Source organism: Anas acuta, chromosome 14, assembly GCF_963932015.1.
Source record: "Anas acuta chromosome 14, bAnaAcu1.1, whole genome shotgun sequence".
NCBI lineage: Eukaryota > Metazoa > Chordata > Aves > Anseriformes > Anatidae > Anas > Anas acuta.
The window spans coordinates 345,178-364,988 of record NC_088992.1 but is presented as its reverse complement, the minus strand read 5'-3'; the positions used below and the strand labels follow the sequence as shown (position 1 = coordinate 364,988).

Below are 19,811 nucleotides of genomic sequence, written 5' to 3'. Positions count from 1 at the left end.
TTTAAAGTTGGTATGTACTTGCAGCTCCTACTGACTTCTCTGCAGGACTTCAGAGGTTATCAATGCAGTAGCTATCTGTAATAACATCATATGCAAAAAAGTGTTTTTCAGCCAGGGACTAAAAAGCAACCTCTTTTAATCACATCTGTATGATTCACGTGAGAAATTCAAGTGCCACTGCATAGATCACTTTTGAAAAGAAAGCTACACGTACCCTTAGTGTCCCACCACCCTCCACCCCACCCTGAAAATCCTCAGGCAGGTTTTTGGTTTGCCTTCACTCCTTTTTCAGTCTGGGTTCATCTTTGATTTTGAGTACTCATGACTAAAAATGAGCCTGATGCTCTCTTTATTTCTTTAACTGTTGTCTTCCTGCTTATTAAAAAGGGAATTGAATGCATTACAAAATAAGGTGTAATTAATGTATGTGATCTGTTCTGGCATGACATAAAAAGATACACGTAAACTTTCAACAAAATAGTTTGGGTATCACTATAGCACAGTACAGACCCATGCAGGACCTGAGTACAACCCAAGCTAAGTACTGGTATGCCTGGTTTTATACCTATTATTTTCCAGGCTGCCTAGTTTATCTAACTGCCATTAGGTGTTAAGCTGATGTGTACATGCACCTTTCTGATGGAAAGAAAGGGAGAGAGAGTGAGGGTCTAGTGGGAAAAAGATTACTATATTTGAGGTAACGTGAAAGAGACCTGCTCAATAAAAGACCATAAGGGTCCTCTTTGAATTCAGTGGTAGAATGAATTTCTTGCTAGTAGAGACAGGAAAAGATCCTATTGGTTTGAACCCTTTGTGGGATGAGCAATTTCTTAAAACTCCTTCCGATTGTTGTGTGACTGTCCATTTTGGCATCCTATTTTTAACATCATTTTACAGATGAGGTTGTACTAAGATGTCCATTCTGAACATGCTTATGTCTAGGGGAAAAAAGCTAAAATCTGATTTCTACATCACAATTAAAATTGCAATGATAGCTGCTCCTCTAGATACAAATTGCAGAACATTTCAGAATTGTGATCTGCTTCCTGAGACTGTAGTTTTTAGCCCCTTGCTCCTCCATGATGATAATTCCTTTGATATCTGGAGCACTCAGTCTCATTTGGTCGCAGGAACAGATGAGATGGACCTATGGATAGACCTCCTGAGAGATACTGAAGCACAAACTATTTCATTGTTTTGTTTATGTTCTGCTCAAGTCCTTTCCATTGTTACTCTGAAGCACATTTAAATATATTTCAGATAACATATTTTTTCCAGTTTTGAAGGCTTTACTACATTTGTTGCTCTCATTATTTAGACCCTTCCATAGCTGCAATGCTAAAAAAACAAACAAACAAAACAAAAAAAACAGCAAGAATTAGAATATAGTGGAAAGCACTACAGAATCTCCCTTGGCTATCAGTTTTCTTATTGGCCTCCTATGGCTCCTTAAGAAAATAACCAAGTCTTGCCTACGCGCAACATATGAATGACAGAGATTGTAGGGAATACGCAAAAGAAGTATTTTTGCTTTCCAAGTCTGTCATTGACCATATGAAAGAAAATTATGCAGAATGAGTTTGAAAGAGTTATGCTATCCGCTTCCTTATCTTCACTGCTTGTAAAAGACATATTGAAGATTGCCTTAATCTCACTCGTGTTCATGCAACTTTAGCATTTACCATATAAGGGTTTATTGCACAAAAGATGCACTCTGCGTATAAAACACAGATGCACTGTGAGTGCTACTAGAAGCATCCTAAATGATGAGGGAGCAGCACTTTGGAGAGCAAAATTGACACTGTTTTGCAAGGCCGTAAGAGGATCACCTGTGGGAAAACTGATGCTGCCTGCAAGGATTTTAGCAGAAGGTGTGTGGGGTTTATGCAGAATAGGTGTAAAATAACAGCCAGGATTTTATACTTGGATAACAACTGGCCCATTTACCTTTTTACAGGCTACAAAGGCTGAAATAGTGTAACAAGATCATAGTGTCTTTCAAGGGCTGCCCTAGTGCAGATGATGCAGGAAAAGAGTCAAGACATCAGCAGATGATGTAGGGAAGAGCTGAGGCTGCAGCCCACAGCCTTGAGGTGGTACCAAAGACTTCTAAAGTTTATGTGAGGAACCTCAAACCTTCACAGGTTTGTATAGACAGGGCCATGGCTATACCCTCTACACGTGATACTCAGCTGGCTTTTGACTAACTTTGGATATCAGACTGTTATGCTGACAGACCACTGGTACCTGAACAAGCTTGAAATAATATATACATACCTTAGTGTACAAAATACAGTTCAGCTGCACTGCAGATAGATTACAAGGATCCACATGGAATTTCATGCTATACATTTAAGAACTACTTCATTCAACTTTGAAATAAAGACATATCTTGCTGAAATATATTCAAAAATTCACTTATTCAAAAACAGCAACAGTACACAATTTCTAGATGCTGGAAATTAAAAAAAATAATAATATAGTTAGAGACAATCTGAGTGGATAGTATGAAAAACACTAATTGGAATATGGCCAAAGATGTTACAAAAAGTATACCGTTCCATTTGAGGGCCAAAGTCTTATTAAACTTGTAGCTTGGTATTTCACTGAGGTCTTTTCCACTGAAGCAGCAGCACATCATACCACTGTTCTAGAGAAGAGCTGCATCTGTTGATTCCTGTGCTGCTGTTTTTTTCCATGTGTTTCTTTCCTTCAGTGCAGACACTTTTATTTAAAACCAAACCCTCACTCACCTTAGATTTCTCCTGGTGCAGCTCAATTTGAATGTCTGTCAGCTTGGTCCTGAGTTCCTCATTGGCAGCTTGTAGGGCAAGAATCAGTGCCTCAGGCTTTTCGCCCTTGCTACGTCCTTTTTTTGACATGATTTCTTATCAGCGAGAGTCCATGTGTTTACTTCTTTCAAATGTGAACTGCCATCTTTTTCTGTTCCTTTCAGTACCAGTTACTTTAACGCCTACTGGGTGGCAATCCTTAAGGTTCCGTCCTCAACAGCTTTGGAAGCTCTGTGAGAAATAAGACATACTATTATTTATCAGTGGACACTGCAACATGACAGCTCACATGGTTATGGAACACAAGATAGCTCACTTCTCCAAACACTGCAATCTTTGTCTGAAAACCTGCAAGGGAGATTCCAGCACAACCAGGCTTCTTTATGCAAGTCTGACATAGTGGTGGAAATTTCATACATGCTCTTTTCTTTTTCTCATAAAGGGGCACCATGCGAAGAAGATACACGTTTGTTTACCATAAGGATTAATGATGTTGAGACTACAGGATTGGAGAGGACAGGTCATTTAACCCAAGCCTTACAGTCTGGGATAACCACAAAGCAGGCATTTTAGTCTGAAGAATCTATCTACAATCTCTTCCTGCTATCCTTCCCAACCCTTGAACTCTCCCAAGATCCTGTGCCAAACTGACTTTCATACAACATTCCTACAGTCTACTACAAGAAGAGAGAAGCGCTGAAGTCCTCATTAGCATTCTGGGTCTCTGTAGAAGCAGAAAACTAATGACATGCAAAAGCCTGTATCACACCAGAATTTGTCACCTTTGCCATTTTTAAGGGAATGCAAAAAAACTAACCAACAGTTTCTGTCAACTAAATTTTTGGGAAAATTCTGTCCTAAGTCAAAATGATATGGTAAGCATAAATCCAGGCACATTAGCAAGATATGCAGATAGGGAAGCTAAGATGGGTTGTTTGTGGTGTTTTTGTTTTTTTTTTCCATATCACTGGAATATGAGTGTCCCTCTGTCCTGCATGTCCCATGTACTTTTTTTTTTTTTTTTTTTTAAATATTTTTCATATTAGTTATTAGCACAGACTGACAGCCTTGGATAAAGAGATATTCTGTCTACCCACAAGATAAATGTGGACTTGTACTTGATGAGGGGCAGTTTTTCACTGTAGGAGAGAAATATATTTTTCATCAGCAAGGTGTCTGTTTTCATTGACAGCCTCATTTGCAAGGCCAGACATATTCCTTTAGGCAATATTGATTTCTGTGTGAATGAGTAAATTCATAAGCACATGGAATAGGTATGATTAAGAGTTCATTATGAGTGTGATTTATCTCATGCCTCTGAAGGGGGAGAGGAAAGTATGGCTTAACCCAGCAGACAGCTAAGCACCACACAGCCGTTCTTTCATCCTCCCCCTCGGTGGGATGGGGGAGAGAATCAAAAAAAAAGTAAAAGCTTGTGGACTGAGATAAAGACAGCTTAATAGGACAGAAAATTAATAATAATAATAATGTGTGCAAAACAAGTGATGCACAATGCAATTGCTCATCACCTGCTGACCAATGCCCAGCCCCTCCCTGAGCAGTGGTCCCCCCAGCTTGGCCAGCCATCCCATATTAATTCTTCAGCATGATGTCATATAGCATGGAATATCCCTTTGGCCAGTTTAGGTCAGCTGTCCTGGGTCTGTCTTCTCCCTGCTCTTTGTGCATCACCAGCCTCCTCACTGGCAGGGCAGTATGAGAAACTGAAAAGTCCTTGGCTTAGTGTAAGCACTACTCTGCAAAAATTAAAACATCAGCATGTTATCAACATTATTTTCATTCTAAATTCAAAACACAACACCATACCAGCTACTAGGAGGAAAATGAACTCTATCCTAGCCAAAGCCAGGGCAAAAAGGAAAGATATTGCCATCTTAAAATGACCTCCTCAGCATCCAGCATAATTAAAAGGGATATAGTTACTCTTCGGGAAGCTGTATCTTTTCACCTACCAAGGCTACCTACCCTTTGAGATGGAAGGGCATAGTGAGTTTCTTCATATTGGATCATATTACTTTTAATGCACAAAGCTTGATATTTATGCCAAATCGTTAGTATTATTAGTATTTCCAAATATCTGCTTTACCAAAGCTTGCATGCAGACCCTTGCAGACTACAATGAGGTAATAACCTTTCTTATAAATCCCTGGGATACCATGTCCCCCACAGGGTGCTAATTACATTGATGAAGAACACTGTCCCAGCAGTCTGCTGTGGAAATCTAGGCAAGTGAGGAGGCTCATTTCACCTGCTGCCATGTCCTTACTACACTGAGTACTTGCAATTCCAAAATAGTGAAGGAAGCCAGGCAGATGTACTGATTTTCAGCAGCACACATGATCAAACCCTAGATTTTAAGTCCAAGAAGAAACAGCCTCAGTCTTTAGGTAAACAAACTCCTTTGACTTTAGTGGAATGAACCCTTTGGTACATAGATCTCCCTATGAAGTATACAGTGCATAGTGCTGATATCATAAGGCATATCTGTCAAGGAAATTAAAAACATCATAACATTCCCAGATTGTGAGAATAATGTTACCCTATTAACTGTTTCAAATTCTGGTGGCATATTTGGCCATGCAGCTATTTAGAGATTGCAAGAAGCATCTGTCAGATGTCTGTAAGCAAAAAGACCATCAGAATTGCTTATGATGAATGGCTGCCAAGTACAATAGCAGCAGAAGCATCTCCTATCAGCTTTGCCCTGTTCAGCACTTGCTAGTAGAATGCGTAGGAATTATTGGAGCCCTCAGAGCCATGAAAATACCTAGTTAATCAAGATTGCTTAAAAAAAAAAAAAAAAAAAAAAAGGGCAGATTTCAATCCAAGATAACAGGATTAAGTCCATTCCTAAAGCATACTAAATTTAGTCTGGAACCCACCATGAGAGATTCCATTTTGCTCCTTGCCCTAGAAAATCCATCCACTAAATTCTTGAGTAAAAGCACCGCACATTTTCTTTGAGATGTACCTTCAATGAAAGTCTAAATGAATTCCCTAAAGAATTTGCCACACTTTTTATGTGAAGAAGCAACACATTGCTACAGGCTGTGAAGAATTTATCAGCAAGAAATCATGGCTATACTTGAATACTTGAACTTACTTAAATTTGCTCCTGTATGGAAAAAGTACGTTGTTTGAATCTTGTTGTTGTTGTTTTTGAGATCAACTCAAGCTTAGCTGCATGATATAAGCACGTAGTAGAAGTGTGTTCATACTCACACTCCCAGAGGTTCAACGCAAGTGCGCAGATAACACTGTACTTCGTCCCATGACAGAACGTGCCTTAAAAAGTCACAGAATCACAGAATTGTCTAGGTTGGAAGAGACCTCAAGATCATCGAGTCCAACCTCTGACCTAACACTAACAAGTCCTCCACTAAACCATATCGCTAAGTTCAATATCTAAAAGATGGTGACTCCACCACTTCCCTGGGCAGCCCATTCCAATGCCTCACAACCCTCTCAGTGAAGAAGTTCTTCCTAATATCCAACCTAAAACACCCCTGGCACAACTTTAGCCCATTCCCCCTTGTCTGTCACCAGGCACATGGGAGAATAGACCAACCCCCACCTTGCTACTGCCTCCTTTAATGTACTTATAAAGAGCAATTTTCCAGGCTGAACAAACCCAGCTCCCTCAGCCGCTCCTCATAAGACTTGTTCTCCAGTAAATGCTTCAAGGAAAGCACTCTGTAATCTTTAACATTATATTTAAAAAGACAAGTGCAACTTGATGAGCAATTGCACTGAAAGCTTCTTACCTAGTCTCTTTAATCTTCTGTTTTCATCCCTTCCTACAAATTTCACTTATTGCTATTACTTTTCTTTTTTCTTCCATGCTTTCCTTTTTTAATTCCCTCCCCTTCCCCCCCCCCCCCCTTTTTTTTAATTTCCCTTTCTCCTTTTTTTTTTTTTTTTTGGTTGGTTGGTTTTGTGGTTTGTTGTGTTTTTTTTTTTCCTTTTCTTTTCCATTGCATTCTAGGCTAACTTTCTGTGTGGGTTTGGTCATATGCTAGCAAAAGTAGAGAGGAAAAATTCCTACTCCTGATCCCAGAAAACATGGGACTCTGAAGCTGTTCTGAGCATAAGAGCAGTGTTTCTGATCCAGTACTTCATCGCAAAGTGATTGTTACATTCTAATATTTGTGGTATTAATAGTCTGAACAAGTGTGCTTGTCTTAAAGTTCATATTAACTGTTCAATTAACTATCACTGAAAGGAATGAACATCATTGGGTTCTGAGTATTTGAAGATGGGAAGAGGAGAAAATTCTTCCAAGCCAAAAAAACTACTTTTTGAAATCTGTCTCCAGTTACAGCTTGCTGGTAGATTTTCCACCTCTAGTTCATATTTCTTTCTCCTGCAAGTAGTTGTAAGTGAAAGGGTGTGCAAACAAATGTAAAATAATTATAGGGTGACTTTTTCTGTACTGTTTCCTTGTTATGTGCTATATGTAGTTAATGTTATAGAAAAAGCTGCTGGTATTGTGCATGTTGATTTGAAAACTTTGCTCAGAACTCAACACACACAAAAGTTCAGATAAATTTTCCAGATTCAAACAGTATCATTTCTGTATCTGTAACAAAGGCAAAATAAATAAGGTTATGAAAAGCAGGTCAGGTCTTAAAATCAAACTTCTGAATAGCAAATATATTACATTCAAAGTAGTAATCAATTACTGTTTTTCATACAGTAAATGTAGTACAAAATAAGTTTGTACAATGCTCTCAGACATATGGTTTGTTTTTGGTCCTGTATGGAGCCAGGAGTTGGACTCAATGATCCTTGTGGGTCCCTTCCAACTTGGGAAATTCTGTGATTATTCCTTTATCTGAAGTGGTGAGGAAACTGCTCTGGATTTTGCTCCTAATGACAACCTATGGCAAATCCAAACTGTCTTTAACTTCTAAATTGGTGAAGCCAACCAGAACAGATTAGTAGGGGCAGAATATATCTGGTAACAGGCTTCCCGCCTGAGGAAGTTGCCTTGGCAGTCAGTTCAGATATGCTTTCTTGTTAAGGTATGTCACACCCCTTATCTAAAAGGATATAGAATAAAACAGTCCCATTAAAAATACCTGAAATTTGGGGTGTGGTGGAGTTCAGCAGCCTGAAGGAATGCCTTCTCATTGTATTCTTCATGGCTAGAATATCATGCAAACTAGACTCAGACACATTTCACTGGATATCCTTATTAGCATGACCACCAAGTGGGCTTAGAACCAAACAGCAACACCGAGCAAGTCGTATATCTGACATGGTCCAGAGGTGAATCCAGGGGAAGTACTCTGTGTTTGCAGACAGTTACAGTTATATGGAAGATTTTTTTCTAAATAAAATAAAATAAAATAAAATAAAATATAAAGCCCTCACTTCTGTCTTCCCGTGTTAAAATGCAAAAAATCACTACTGTCATACTGAAAATTAATTTGACAGGTTGGGGTAAGGCTATTTCAAAACAATCTGTCTTTAGGTAAGGCTTTGTCATGACAGCTTAAGGTCCAAAACTGGCTCCTTTCTCTGTTTGGGCTTCTGCTGAATGAGACCCATTGCACAAAATACCTTTCTAGTCTCACTGGAATAATAGTGTAAGCGCAGGAGAAACAGCACACTCTTCGTGGGGGATGTCCAGCCAAGTATGAAGAGGCATGAGTGCACACTAATCAAACAGCCGTAGGCATATACGCTCCAGTTTGCACATATGACAAGCAAGCCTGTATTTATATCATGGAAACTGCTTTGGGCCTCATCAGGAAAAGAGCTGAGGCCATCATTCTCTTACAGTGTTTTAACAGTTCCCTTCTTTACTCTCCCCATTTGGAACAGGAGTCTTAACCACTTTATCTTGTTTTGCTGTAATAAAGATTAGAGGAATCTAGCCAGACCATTTTTGTCTTCTGAACCATGACTTTACTTTTTGCATGAATTACATACAAGACTAAGACATCTAAGACTGCAGCAGTGAGCTCCATGTGAAACACAGGAGTTCTTACTCAAAGATCAAAGAACACAGTTTTTTATGGCTATCTTTAGCAAACTGATACAAATGCAAGCATGATGAGTGGTTTTTTAGAAAAGCAATAACATGACAATTTCCACAGAATTTAGAAAATCAATTAAAATCCTTTAAAACATATTCTAAAGTATAACCCTTCCTTTCAGCAAAGCAAGGTGTCTCATGTGCCAGATTTGGTGTACTCCTGAATAAGAGTGTTGGCCTGTTTGGATTTGCATACAAAACCCTTAAATCTCAACACAGGAATAACCTTGACTCTGAGTGAACCAAAACACATGCTGTGTCTCCCGAGGAACAAGTACATGTATATATACATTCCCTCAAAGTGGCAGAGACCAGAGTGCAAGCATTTGGCAAAGGTAAAACTGAAACCAAGCATATGCTCACAATATCCTTTTGCACAGAGAAATCATCTAATCCTGATGACTCTTTGATCATCTAGACTTTGAACACACAATAGAAATTACCTCCCTGTCCCCTCTCCCCTCGCCAAAAAAAAAACCACCAACAACACCACCAACAACAACAACAACAAAAAAACAACAACAAAAAAAAACACTAAGAATGTCTACTCCTGCCTATTTTGTGCCCAAACACTCAGTGGAATTTGGGACTAAATACCTTTAAAACATATAGACATACCCTGCACTCCTGGGTTTCTGCTTTTAACATTTCAAAGTTCAGAACTAGAAACCTTGAGCTCTGTTCCTTGTAGGAACTGAGACAGCAGCAGCAGATTAGTATCGCACCCTCGTGTTTAGCTTCTTCTGTTTTCCAGTCCACATCTGATGCATCTGCATTTGATGTCTCACCAATTATCACTCACATATTAGATGCTCAAGTGACAAATACGCACTGCATTTGAGGATCTAGTCCCATCTATCCATAATTCTAGAAAGCTGCTAAGGCTACTGAGCTTCCAAATAAATTGTGCTTAGCTACATAAAGTAGTTTTCACAAAGGAAGGATACTGACCATTAAATCGAAGGCCCAGGCAATGCAAGATGTTATTCACAAGTGTTTAAGGAGTAATATCTTACAGTCTGCCACAGGATGAGAAATTCCACCAACACTTTAGAAGAGTAAGAACCTGGCATACAAATGGTGCAGGGAATGGCAAGATTATTCTGTAATGTAACCATTACGGTTTTGGTTCTTCTAACTTTGGTTCTACTAACATATAGAACACTAAGATTTGGTTGTTAACTGTATGAAATAAATTTCATGACATTAGATAAACATCATAATCATCACTTTCATGTGACAGCATTATTATTATTCCCACTTGTGGGTGTTAGCAGAGAAAATGATTGATGTTTGGGGCAAAGGGTTAGGGCAGACTCCTCAACAGTGGTGAAGCTTTGCAGGAACAATCAGTGCTCTGATACTAGATTCCAGACAAGCTTTCCTGCATTAGTGTCAGGATACACATTATTTTGCATTTTCTAGTGGGATTCGAATAAATCCAAAATTAAGTCTTTGCTTTGTCTTATTTACCAGTTTTCATCTATGCTTTACATTGGTTCAGAATAAAATTCATGTGTGAATTATTGCATTCCATGCAGTGTATGTTATGTCACATAATGGAATAAATGATTAATGGAAACTGCGATTCAAAGCATGATCTGTATTATCTTAGTATGAAATCATAATACAGCATCCCAAGATCAAAGAAAAAAATTAGGCTTCCTACAAGTATTTGCATGCCTTTATACAATTCTGTTCTATATTTTTTTTATAGACAGAACATGACAAATTTCATGTGGTAGCAGCTTAAATGTGTTTTATTCTACCAAATGGTGATAAATAGCTCTTCAGAACAAATCCTAACCACTTTGGCTTTTGACTATACAGAAATCATAGTGTGATAGATATTTTTTTTTATCAATACCACAATAATTGTCACAAATATTGAAATGTCTTCAGAACTATACTCAAAATATCCCTCAGATTCAGGCTCCACACAAGGAATACAGGATGAATCTGGTGCTGCTAGGCTGCTAAAATTGCCATTGGCTCTTGCTCTAAACATGAACCAAAAATCCCTATCCAACTTGCTGGCAGCACCATGGAAACATTCAAAAGGGGGCAGAAGCATTATTGTTATCCGCAGCAAAGCCGAGGAGATTTATTAAACCAATATTGTATTATTCTGTGGCTAAAATACCATCTGTCTCTTTTTTAAACAATCGTTTTCCTAGAAGTTACCATGAAGCATACTACCAGTAAATATATGAAATCCTTCCTTATCCTGAAAGGAAATAGAAATTTCCCAGACTCAACAGAGGGAAATATACATGGACACAGATCAGACACACTATTGAAGAATAACAGAATTATCAAATTATTGGGAAAATTATGCACTCCATCAGCTTGCCCGGCTCATTGGAAGATAGGGTCTAAAAAAACATTTCAGTGTTTCTGTACTTTTAGTGTTACTCTAGGCCCATTCTTGGTTTACTGAAAAGACATTTTGTAAAGGTATTTTATACAAGTAAAATTGCACTCCAGAGACAACACATGGAGCCTGAAAGAGAAATATTGCAAACCACGAAACTTACAGTATGAGGCCTTCCTTCCTTTGATTTTGATTTCAATAAGCCAGCAAAACCATCTTTTATTTAATCAAAATGCATATAAACAAGAAAAGAACAAACAGTGAGGGAAGTGTTCATGTCCAATTCGTGTCTTGTAGAAACACTTCCTTTTTTTTCCATGGTCATAGCCCTCATTATCTATTGTCTTACAAACATCAAAGGAGGATATTTTGTTTTCACTATTAAAAATTGTGAGATATTTAAGTATTTTTTCTATTAAAAGCACCAGATAACTTGTGAGAGTTTTTGTCATTTTTAGCTCAACTCTTGCTACAGCCGATGAAGGTAGATTTACATAAGGTGTCAGACTGCATAAGAAAATTCAGTGTTCTGGCCTCCTGTGTTCACTTCTAACATTTAACAATGTGGACCTCTGTGGTATATTTTTCTTCTTTTCTGAATACCTTGCTTCTGACCAGATCACTACATTCTTGCAGCTCAATATAACTTCAAAACATGTATTTTCTACTTCCATTATATCACTGTCAATGTCCTGCAGAACCTGATGTACACAGTTCTCTAATTTCCCATGTCCTGTATCCCACTTAGCCTTTCCTTACATTGCCTGGGAAAATAATCTGAATGTTCCCATTACCATGGGTTATACTCCAAGCTATGCAAAACCTAAGCCAACTGGAACTACAGCTTGTCTCTTCAGATCAGCTTTTCAGAAGAAATGTGAGTATCTATGTGAACATCCTGTTAGCCATTCCTATTCATCTTTAACAGTCAAAATGCCTTAAAAAAAAAAAAAAAAAAAAAAAAGTGAAAGCAATATTCACTAGAAACACTCAGATTATTCACTTATGAAAATATTGTTACCACAGCTGGTCTTTTTCATTTCTGATTTGTTGTAAATCATACTCTTCTATTGTATGTTGCAAGATAGACTCCCTCAAGACCTCTACAGTCTATGAGCTTTTTAACAGTGGCCCTTAATAGGCAGGTAACATTAGAAATCTTCTTTTCCATCAATGTCATTAATCAGCTGAGGTGCAAGGAACTGTTATTTGCTTCCTCCCAACAAAACAAATTAAAGAACACCATACCATGATTCATCATGCATACTGTAGCTCTATTCATAATGAGACGAACAGAACTCAACAAATATAAAATAAAAGTCAGGAAAAAGCAAAACTCGCATCACAAGTAGAATTACTCTTTACAGCTTATTAATCAGAAGCTGCTCGTGAAATTTACATGAAGATTTTTAGCTGAACTGTGATGTTTTAAATATGGAAGCATCAGCTAATATTGGTCAGGGCATTCTCCACCTATGTAAGCAGGAGATGGGTGGGATTCTCAGCTGGCAAAAGTGTAAGCATGAAACAGCACCCATTAAACCCAGATGAGATACTGGTTCATACATGACATGACAAAGTAGAAAAAACAAAAAGGTCTCATTTATAAGACATTCAGGATACTGTCTTGAGCACCCAGATTTCCATAAAGGCTGCATCTGAAACCAGAAAAAATATTTATGGCAATTTCATAGAGATTTTAATAGGCATTAAGCTACTGTATAACATTTCAAATCAACTTCCAAGGACAATGCTTACATCTTTACTGACTTCACCTAACACAGGTTAACAGGCAGATCACTGACACTGACTACATATTCCAAGAAAAAGGCAACATGTAGGTCATTCTGTGACCTAAAAAGTACACGAAGCAGTACAAAAGGGATCTGCTAACACAGAATCTTGCAACCACAGGCCAAATACCGCTCAGTTAGTAACACTTACCACTGAATCTGCATGGATGCTTATTTGTTATTAGTTGTGACTCTAAAACACTTGGCATTCTCTCATCTTACAGGTTAATTCTTAAAAACATTGCCAATTTAATTAAAGTAACCATTCATGTAGTTATACGCAACCAAATAGTAACTAACACAATTGTCCTTTCAGCTGTAGATTATTAAATGTTCTTCAAGTGCAAAAGTGCTCAAACATTCTTCATTTTTCTGAAAGTGACTATAACTGACTATAATTTCCAGTCATGGACAGTAACGTCCCTTTTCCATTTTCTAAGTGTCATATGAAATTAGAGCAGATACTCCTAGATGATTCTCCAAAAATGACTGCATCTCATTTTGTTCCTCACCAATACACATTGGCAGAAAATAGCAGCTCAGAGAACCTTGAATATTAAGTACAAATAAACACTGGGTAAAAAAAAAAAAAAAATGTTTTACCTATGAATAATAGAACTTCAGAAACAAAAATAGCATTTGGGTTCATGAAAATATAATTAAAAAGTAATTGCATATTGTGTATTAATACAATTTTTTTTTTAATTCTTCACTGCAATATTTGTAAACCAATCCTACAACAAATACATGCAAAACAATACAGTATTGATTATAATTAATTTCTATCTATCACTTGCAATCCAAGGATTTTGCATGCACTATAGAAATGAATAATGAAAAATATTTCTGCATCAATTTTAAAAGAAAATCAACTTAGTGAATTTCAGTAAACTAGTGCACATGGAGGAAAAAGAAGCCCAGAAGCTCTGACTCTACCATTTCTCTCAACTTCATTTGATCACTCATAATTGATTACTCTAAGCTAACTTGGGAATTCAATGCAATTTTAAGTTGGACATTTGGATGGCTTTTATTTACAGCCCATGCAATGTAAGGCTTAACAATTCTTTCCCCCTAGCTGCTTAAAAAAATTTTATAATAAATGTTTTCAACAAAATACAACAAATAGTTTAACAAATGAAGTACAAGTGTCAACCAGTAACTGGAAGATAATACCTTCCTGGTGCTGATAGGAGGAATTCATAATGTGAAAATGAGAGAAAACTTGCACTTTAGCATCAGCAGTTATCAATTAATTTAAATCAGTCATTTCGTTATTTTTGATAAAATATATTCAATCTGAGGTCACAAATTATAACATTACAGAAGACCTGGCTTACCATAGCAGCTGTTCTATCTAAACCATTTCCTCAGGTACCTTAGATTGCTTTATTGTTAATCACAGGGATATTTTATCTAGTTAGAAATGATATGATATATGATGTATGATGTATGATGTATGATATGGTATGATATGAATGTGGTCCACCCAGTCTTCATTTGTATTCATTATTTGTTGGCATCTGTTAAACAGTTAACTGAGGGGTTTCTCATTATGCAGCCATGTACTAAAATAGTTTCTGCATTTGCCTCTTTCTCATTTAACTATGTTATGTAGATTGTCACAGCAATTAGTTCACTTTGCTTTTATTCCGACAATAGCTGATTCAGGCTATTTAACATAAGAACAGGCTGTGATGTCCAAATATGATCTTCCAAATAAACAAAACAGGCCCTAAAGTTTCCAGGATGTGTGACGGTTTCTCAACTAACAGCCAGTGATCCAAATTCATGGCAAACAAATCATACAACAACAGGAATTTTAGGGATCTGAACTGAAAGCCTGCATTCGTGAAAGTGCTTGCATGTTGTTATTTTTCCTTTAAAGTTCATTGGATATTTCAGAATCCAATCTGCAGGCTTTGATCAACACAGTTTTTCTGTTGTGTACAAAGACATTGCCAAATACACTCATTTCAACTTGACAGCATTCAGTGTGGATAGACCACAGAGTTTTCTCATGACATGCTGATTAATTTTCTATTTAGAGCCCCACCTCCTGGAGCAAAGAAATTAAATTGGGAAAAGTTTTTTAGTCCTCATATTTTAAAGGAGAAATTCAAATAGACCTTAAAGATACAGAAACTAGAAGTACTGCATAAATGACATTTTAATGCCCTCATGGATTCTGAATGTTGAAAGGTGATGACACAGAGCTACACTTCAGCTTTGCACAGATGTAGATGATGACTAAAGAGAAGGCATCAGAGAATCCATCTCTGAGGATGGGAGGACAAGATTGTTGTGATCTGGTATAGACCAGATTTTCAAGTGATACAGATGTACGTGAGAACGTTGAAAAAGCTACTTCCTGGGAATTAAAGTGAGCTATTAGTTTAGAAACACACATTGCAAACATGCCATTGCAAATTCAGCTAAAATAACCTTTTTACTTGAATTTAAGCATTTGTTTTGTAATCTTGTAACCCAAATATTGCATTGCCATGCACAAAGATGTCAGAGAAACCTGTCTGAACCCCAAAAATACAACAAACTCAAAAGTGACCCAAAATTCAGGTATCTAGTAAGGACTATTTACTGTGTCACAATTTCATGAAGAAAGCAGAAAGCACAAACGCTGACCACAGTGCACACTGACCATGACTCAGTAGTGAAAGACTAGTTGTAAACATGTTCAGTCCCATAGCTCAGTTAAAAAAAAATATATATACATATATATATATATATATATATATATATATATATAAAATTTACAACTACTTGAATTTCAACCACTCAAGCTACACTTGAGCTATATCGTATGAGACTACAATCCAACACCATACTTTTACAGTTAGAAGGCTGTTTTTATACAGTTTTGAAACCACAGTAGCAACTGTCTCTTGAATGGATGAATAGAGATCAAAATTGAAAATGATTCATTTTGCCAGTTATGTTTCACGGCATTTTTCTTGAATACCCTGAGGTCACTCATCCTGTGTAATGGCAGAGAAGTTATGCTGCATCTTTCCAGCAACATTAAAGCCTCGAAAATAAATGGTTTAGCATATCCCACCATACATTTATGAATGACAACTGCCACTTGTCTTCCCTACACACAACCATGTTTTAGCTGTACCTTATGTTCAATTCCTAATAAGTAGCACAAAGTAGTTCTTAATCAAAAGATCTAGCTGGAAACGGCCAACGGAAGCAGAGGAATCATCACAAACCACTGAAAGGTGACAGGGAGAAGGTTATCAGAAGGGAGACTGAGACAGTTCATTAGTATTTGCAATATCACACAGACTAAAGTTAAGCTCTGGATGGACACTGTAAAAATACCTGGCTCAAATTCATCTCCAAGGTCAGGACCATGTTTCTGCACCTGAGGCACTAACAGATTTTCAGTCCAAGATCAGCAAGTCAGAAATGATGTAGCATTCATCAGTGGCAGCCTGCTCCTTCAGCTCTGCTGATGACCAGGCAATCCCAGCAGTCTACTGGATTGCCCCAGTGCTGAAAAGCAGCAAAGCCCGAGAGCAGAGCAACAGCTCCTGGCAGCCACCTCTACCAGGCAACTCCAATGGAAATCCTAACAGAAACTTTCCAGCCTTTCCTCGCCCTGGGCCTCCTTCTCAGGATTTTGTTCACTGTGTAAGTAAGGGTGGAACTGGCTGCAGCCCCCTTAACTTCATCACATCTCTTTGGTCCATGGTGTCTTTTGATTGCTACAAATCTATTTATAGAGCACCCATACCCTACTTCCTCTTCAACAATTAACAGCTAACTACTCTCAGACTTCACCAATACCACAACCATTCCCAGAAAACCTGTTAGAATCACCACAGATTTACCTCACTCAAGCACAAATTTAAATCTGGTCAAGTGCCAGGAAAGCTTGCATTTACAGCACAAAAGATCCAGATTTGAAATTCATATTGTGGAGCAGCAGGCCAGATCAATAGAAACAAAACCTGAGACAGAGCAGAAGCAATAAACCTAACATCATTTCCTGAAATGGACAAATGCTCTGCTTACTAAACTGGGCATAGTAAGTCTAGTAAGACTAGGTATAGTATATGCACAAGTGAAGAATTTGACCCAGCAAACGAGACATAGAGAATGAGATTGCAGCATGTCACCTCAGCGTAATACATAGGGCAGTATCACAACGCAAAGGTTGTAACAATGCATCCCATTATATTTTTCCTTACAAAAGGTCAAATTAATCTTTTAAAACATATACCTCTCTGTTTCTAGCCTATAAGATACTCAGCACCTTATATATATATATACATTTATACATATTCACAGAAAAAAAATAGAAACAGACTACAAATGACTATTCGATGCCACAAAAAAAAAAAAAAAAAAAAAAAAAAAAAAAAAAAACACACAGCTCAAATGCAAGACCTAGATTTGACTTAAGTAGCCATAACGAAGTGAAGGACAGCATCCAGTAATTTAAGAATAAATTGCACATCAGCCCAAGTGGCATGTTTCATCGGTTAATGACTGGAAAAAAAAAAAGACGTGTTGCACATACAAAGAGATGCAGCTTGTGGGGTCTCTGTATGCAAAGGAGCATGTATTCATACACACATCCACAAATACACCAACCCTGAGAGTCCAAGACGTGTACAGGTGCCTTTCTGAAAAGACCTGCTCAGAAAGAAGCCTTGTGCAATACCGTTTATACAAACAAACGGAATAGGCAAAGATGCATCGCGAGTAAAAATAAACCAGGGGAGTGCCTTTACAGCTGCTCTCCGCTCAGCTGCGCTTACTGCCCACCCGCAGATGCCATCTCACTGAGGCCCAGCCCAGGCTCTGCTGGCTGTGACTCTCCGCGCATCAAATTCAGCCCTGGAAAAATTCCTTCCGCTGCAAGCAGAATCACGCCCAGCACGCCGCGCTTTGCAGTGAGGAAGGCAAGACAATGCCCAACGTGGCACACAATGGTGCAGGACGGGAGAGCGGCAGAGGTGGATGTCGGCACGGCTGCCGGCGGCATCCCGCCACACCTCTCCCTCTGCCTGCTCTCCACCGTCTCCATCTCTGCCTCCTCTCCTCTGCAGCATCTCCGCCTGCCTCCTCCCCATCACCTCGGCCTCCGTCTCACCGCCATCGCACCGCACCGCTCCGCACCGCGCCGCCCCGGCCCAGCCCCGCTCCGCCGCCCTCGCCCCGGCCCCCGCAGCCGGCCGAGGCCATTGTTCCGGCGGCGGGGGAGCGGGCAGCCCCTGCGCGGGGCCCGGCGCCCCTCCGGGAGGCCGCCGCTGCTCACCGTGCCGCGGCCCGGGGAGGATGCTGAGCGGCGAGGCACGGGCGCGGCGCATCCATCTTCCCGCTGCCGCGGCGGCTCCAGCGCCCAGCCCCGGCCGCTGCCGGCCTCCTGCGCGCCGACGCTGAGGGCGGGCGCCCGCCCCGCCGCCTCCCCGCGGCGGAGGCCTGCGCTGCCGGGCCGGGGTCTGCGGCAGGCACCGCCCCGCCGCCGCCGCCGCCGCCGCAGCGCCGCGCGCCCGCCGCCATGGCAACGCCGCGGCAGAAGGGGCGCGGGGCCGCGGGCCCCGGCGAGCGCCGGCGGAGGAGCCGCGGGAGCGGCCCCGAGGGGAGGAAGCGGCGGAGCGGCGGGAAGGGGCTGCGGCGGCGCCCGCCGCGGCCGAGCGGCCCCGCGCCGGCAGCAGGGAGCGGGCCGGGGGCTCCCTGGCGGAGCGGGCCCCGCAGCCGGCTGCTTGGGCCGCGCGCAACCGGCCCAGCGGGGCAGCGTCCGCGCCGCTCGGGCGCGGGTCGGCGCCGCGCAGCGGGCTCGGCGGGGGCGGGCGGCCGCGCTCGGAGCCCCCCGCTGCAGCCTCCCCCCGCGGAACGGCGCCGCGGGCTGCAAAGCCGCCCAACGGCAGGCACCGGCAGCCTGCCCGCGGGGGGGTGCGGCGGGCGGGCACGAACCTCGGCGGTACCGCGTTCCGGCCCAGGCTGACATAACGGGAGCTGTCCGCACGCCCGAATAAGCCGCCCGCTCTCCTGCTTGTGTGTGTGGTCCAAGCCTCGGTGAGGCAGTCGTGAGAGCAACGGGCGCGGAAGCACATCCTCCTCGGTTTCTTCAGGTGCTTCCTCGTCTCCATCCTTCCGGATACTGACAGGGGTATCCCTGAAAGAGGTCGGTAGGCTACCGCTAGTAAACGCATCAAGAATTCCAGTTGTCCTCTTGGCACTTTACACAGAAGACAAACGTGGCTGCTAAGCCTGGTCAGATAAAGCATCAGCTTTTCTGCGAAAACAGGCTGTTCTTTTTGTGGGCCAACTGAAGAAAAACACGCTTGGGTTGGTCTGTTTGTTTATCTAAGCACACCAACGTGCAGGAAACAAAGATGAGACGCTGGAGAGCAGCCTAGAAGAGAGGGATCTGGGGGTCGTGGTAGACAACAAGTTGAATATGAGCCGGCAGTGTGCCCTGGCAGCCAGGAGGGCCAACCGTGTCCTGGGGTGCATCAAGCACGGCATCGCTAGTAGGTCGAGGGAGGTGATTGTCCCGCTCTACTCTGCGCTGGTGCGGCCTCACCTCGAGTACTGTGTGCAGTTCTGGGCACCACAGTATAAAAAGGACATGAAACTGTTGGAGAGTGTCCAGAGGAGGGCTACGAAGATGGTGAAAGGCCTGGAGGGGAAGACGTACGAGGAACGGCTGAGGGCACTGGGCCTGTTCAGCCTGGAGAAGAGGAGGCTGAGGGGAGACCTCATCGCAGTCTACAACTTCCTCGTAAGGGGGTGTCGAGAGGCAGGAGACC

At 40.9% G+C, this 19,811-nt stretch overlaps 1 protein-coding gene across 6 annotated transcripts in view; it reads right to left on the bottom strand.

Annotated features, from left to right (window-relative positions):
- JAKMIP2 (janus kinase and microtubule interacting protein 2) overlaps window positions 1–19,127 on the bottom strand; it is a 52,284-nt gene extending 33,157 nt beyond the window's left edge. For 4 of the 6 annotated variants that reach the window (XR_011101271.1, XM_068697692.1, XM_068697691.1 and 1 more), the window contains exons 1-2: window positions 18,314–18,482; window positions 2,754–3,023 (exon numbers count right to left, since the gene is read on the bottom strand). Coding sequence is in view for 5 of the 6 variants with exons in the window: in XM_068697692.1 (XP_068553793.1) it covers window positions 2,754–2,882 (129 nt within the window). In the remaining variant the exon portion in view is untranslated. Of the gene's footprint in view, window positions 1–2,753; window positions 3,024–17,974; window positions 18,249–18,313; window positions 18,483–18,972 lie in introns of those variants that run through there. The other 2 variants (XM_068697694.1, XM_068697693.1) reach the window with 2 other exon arrangements.
- Window positions 19,128–19,811: the final 684 nt, after the last annotated feature.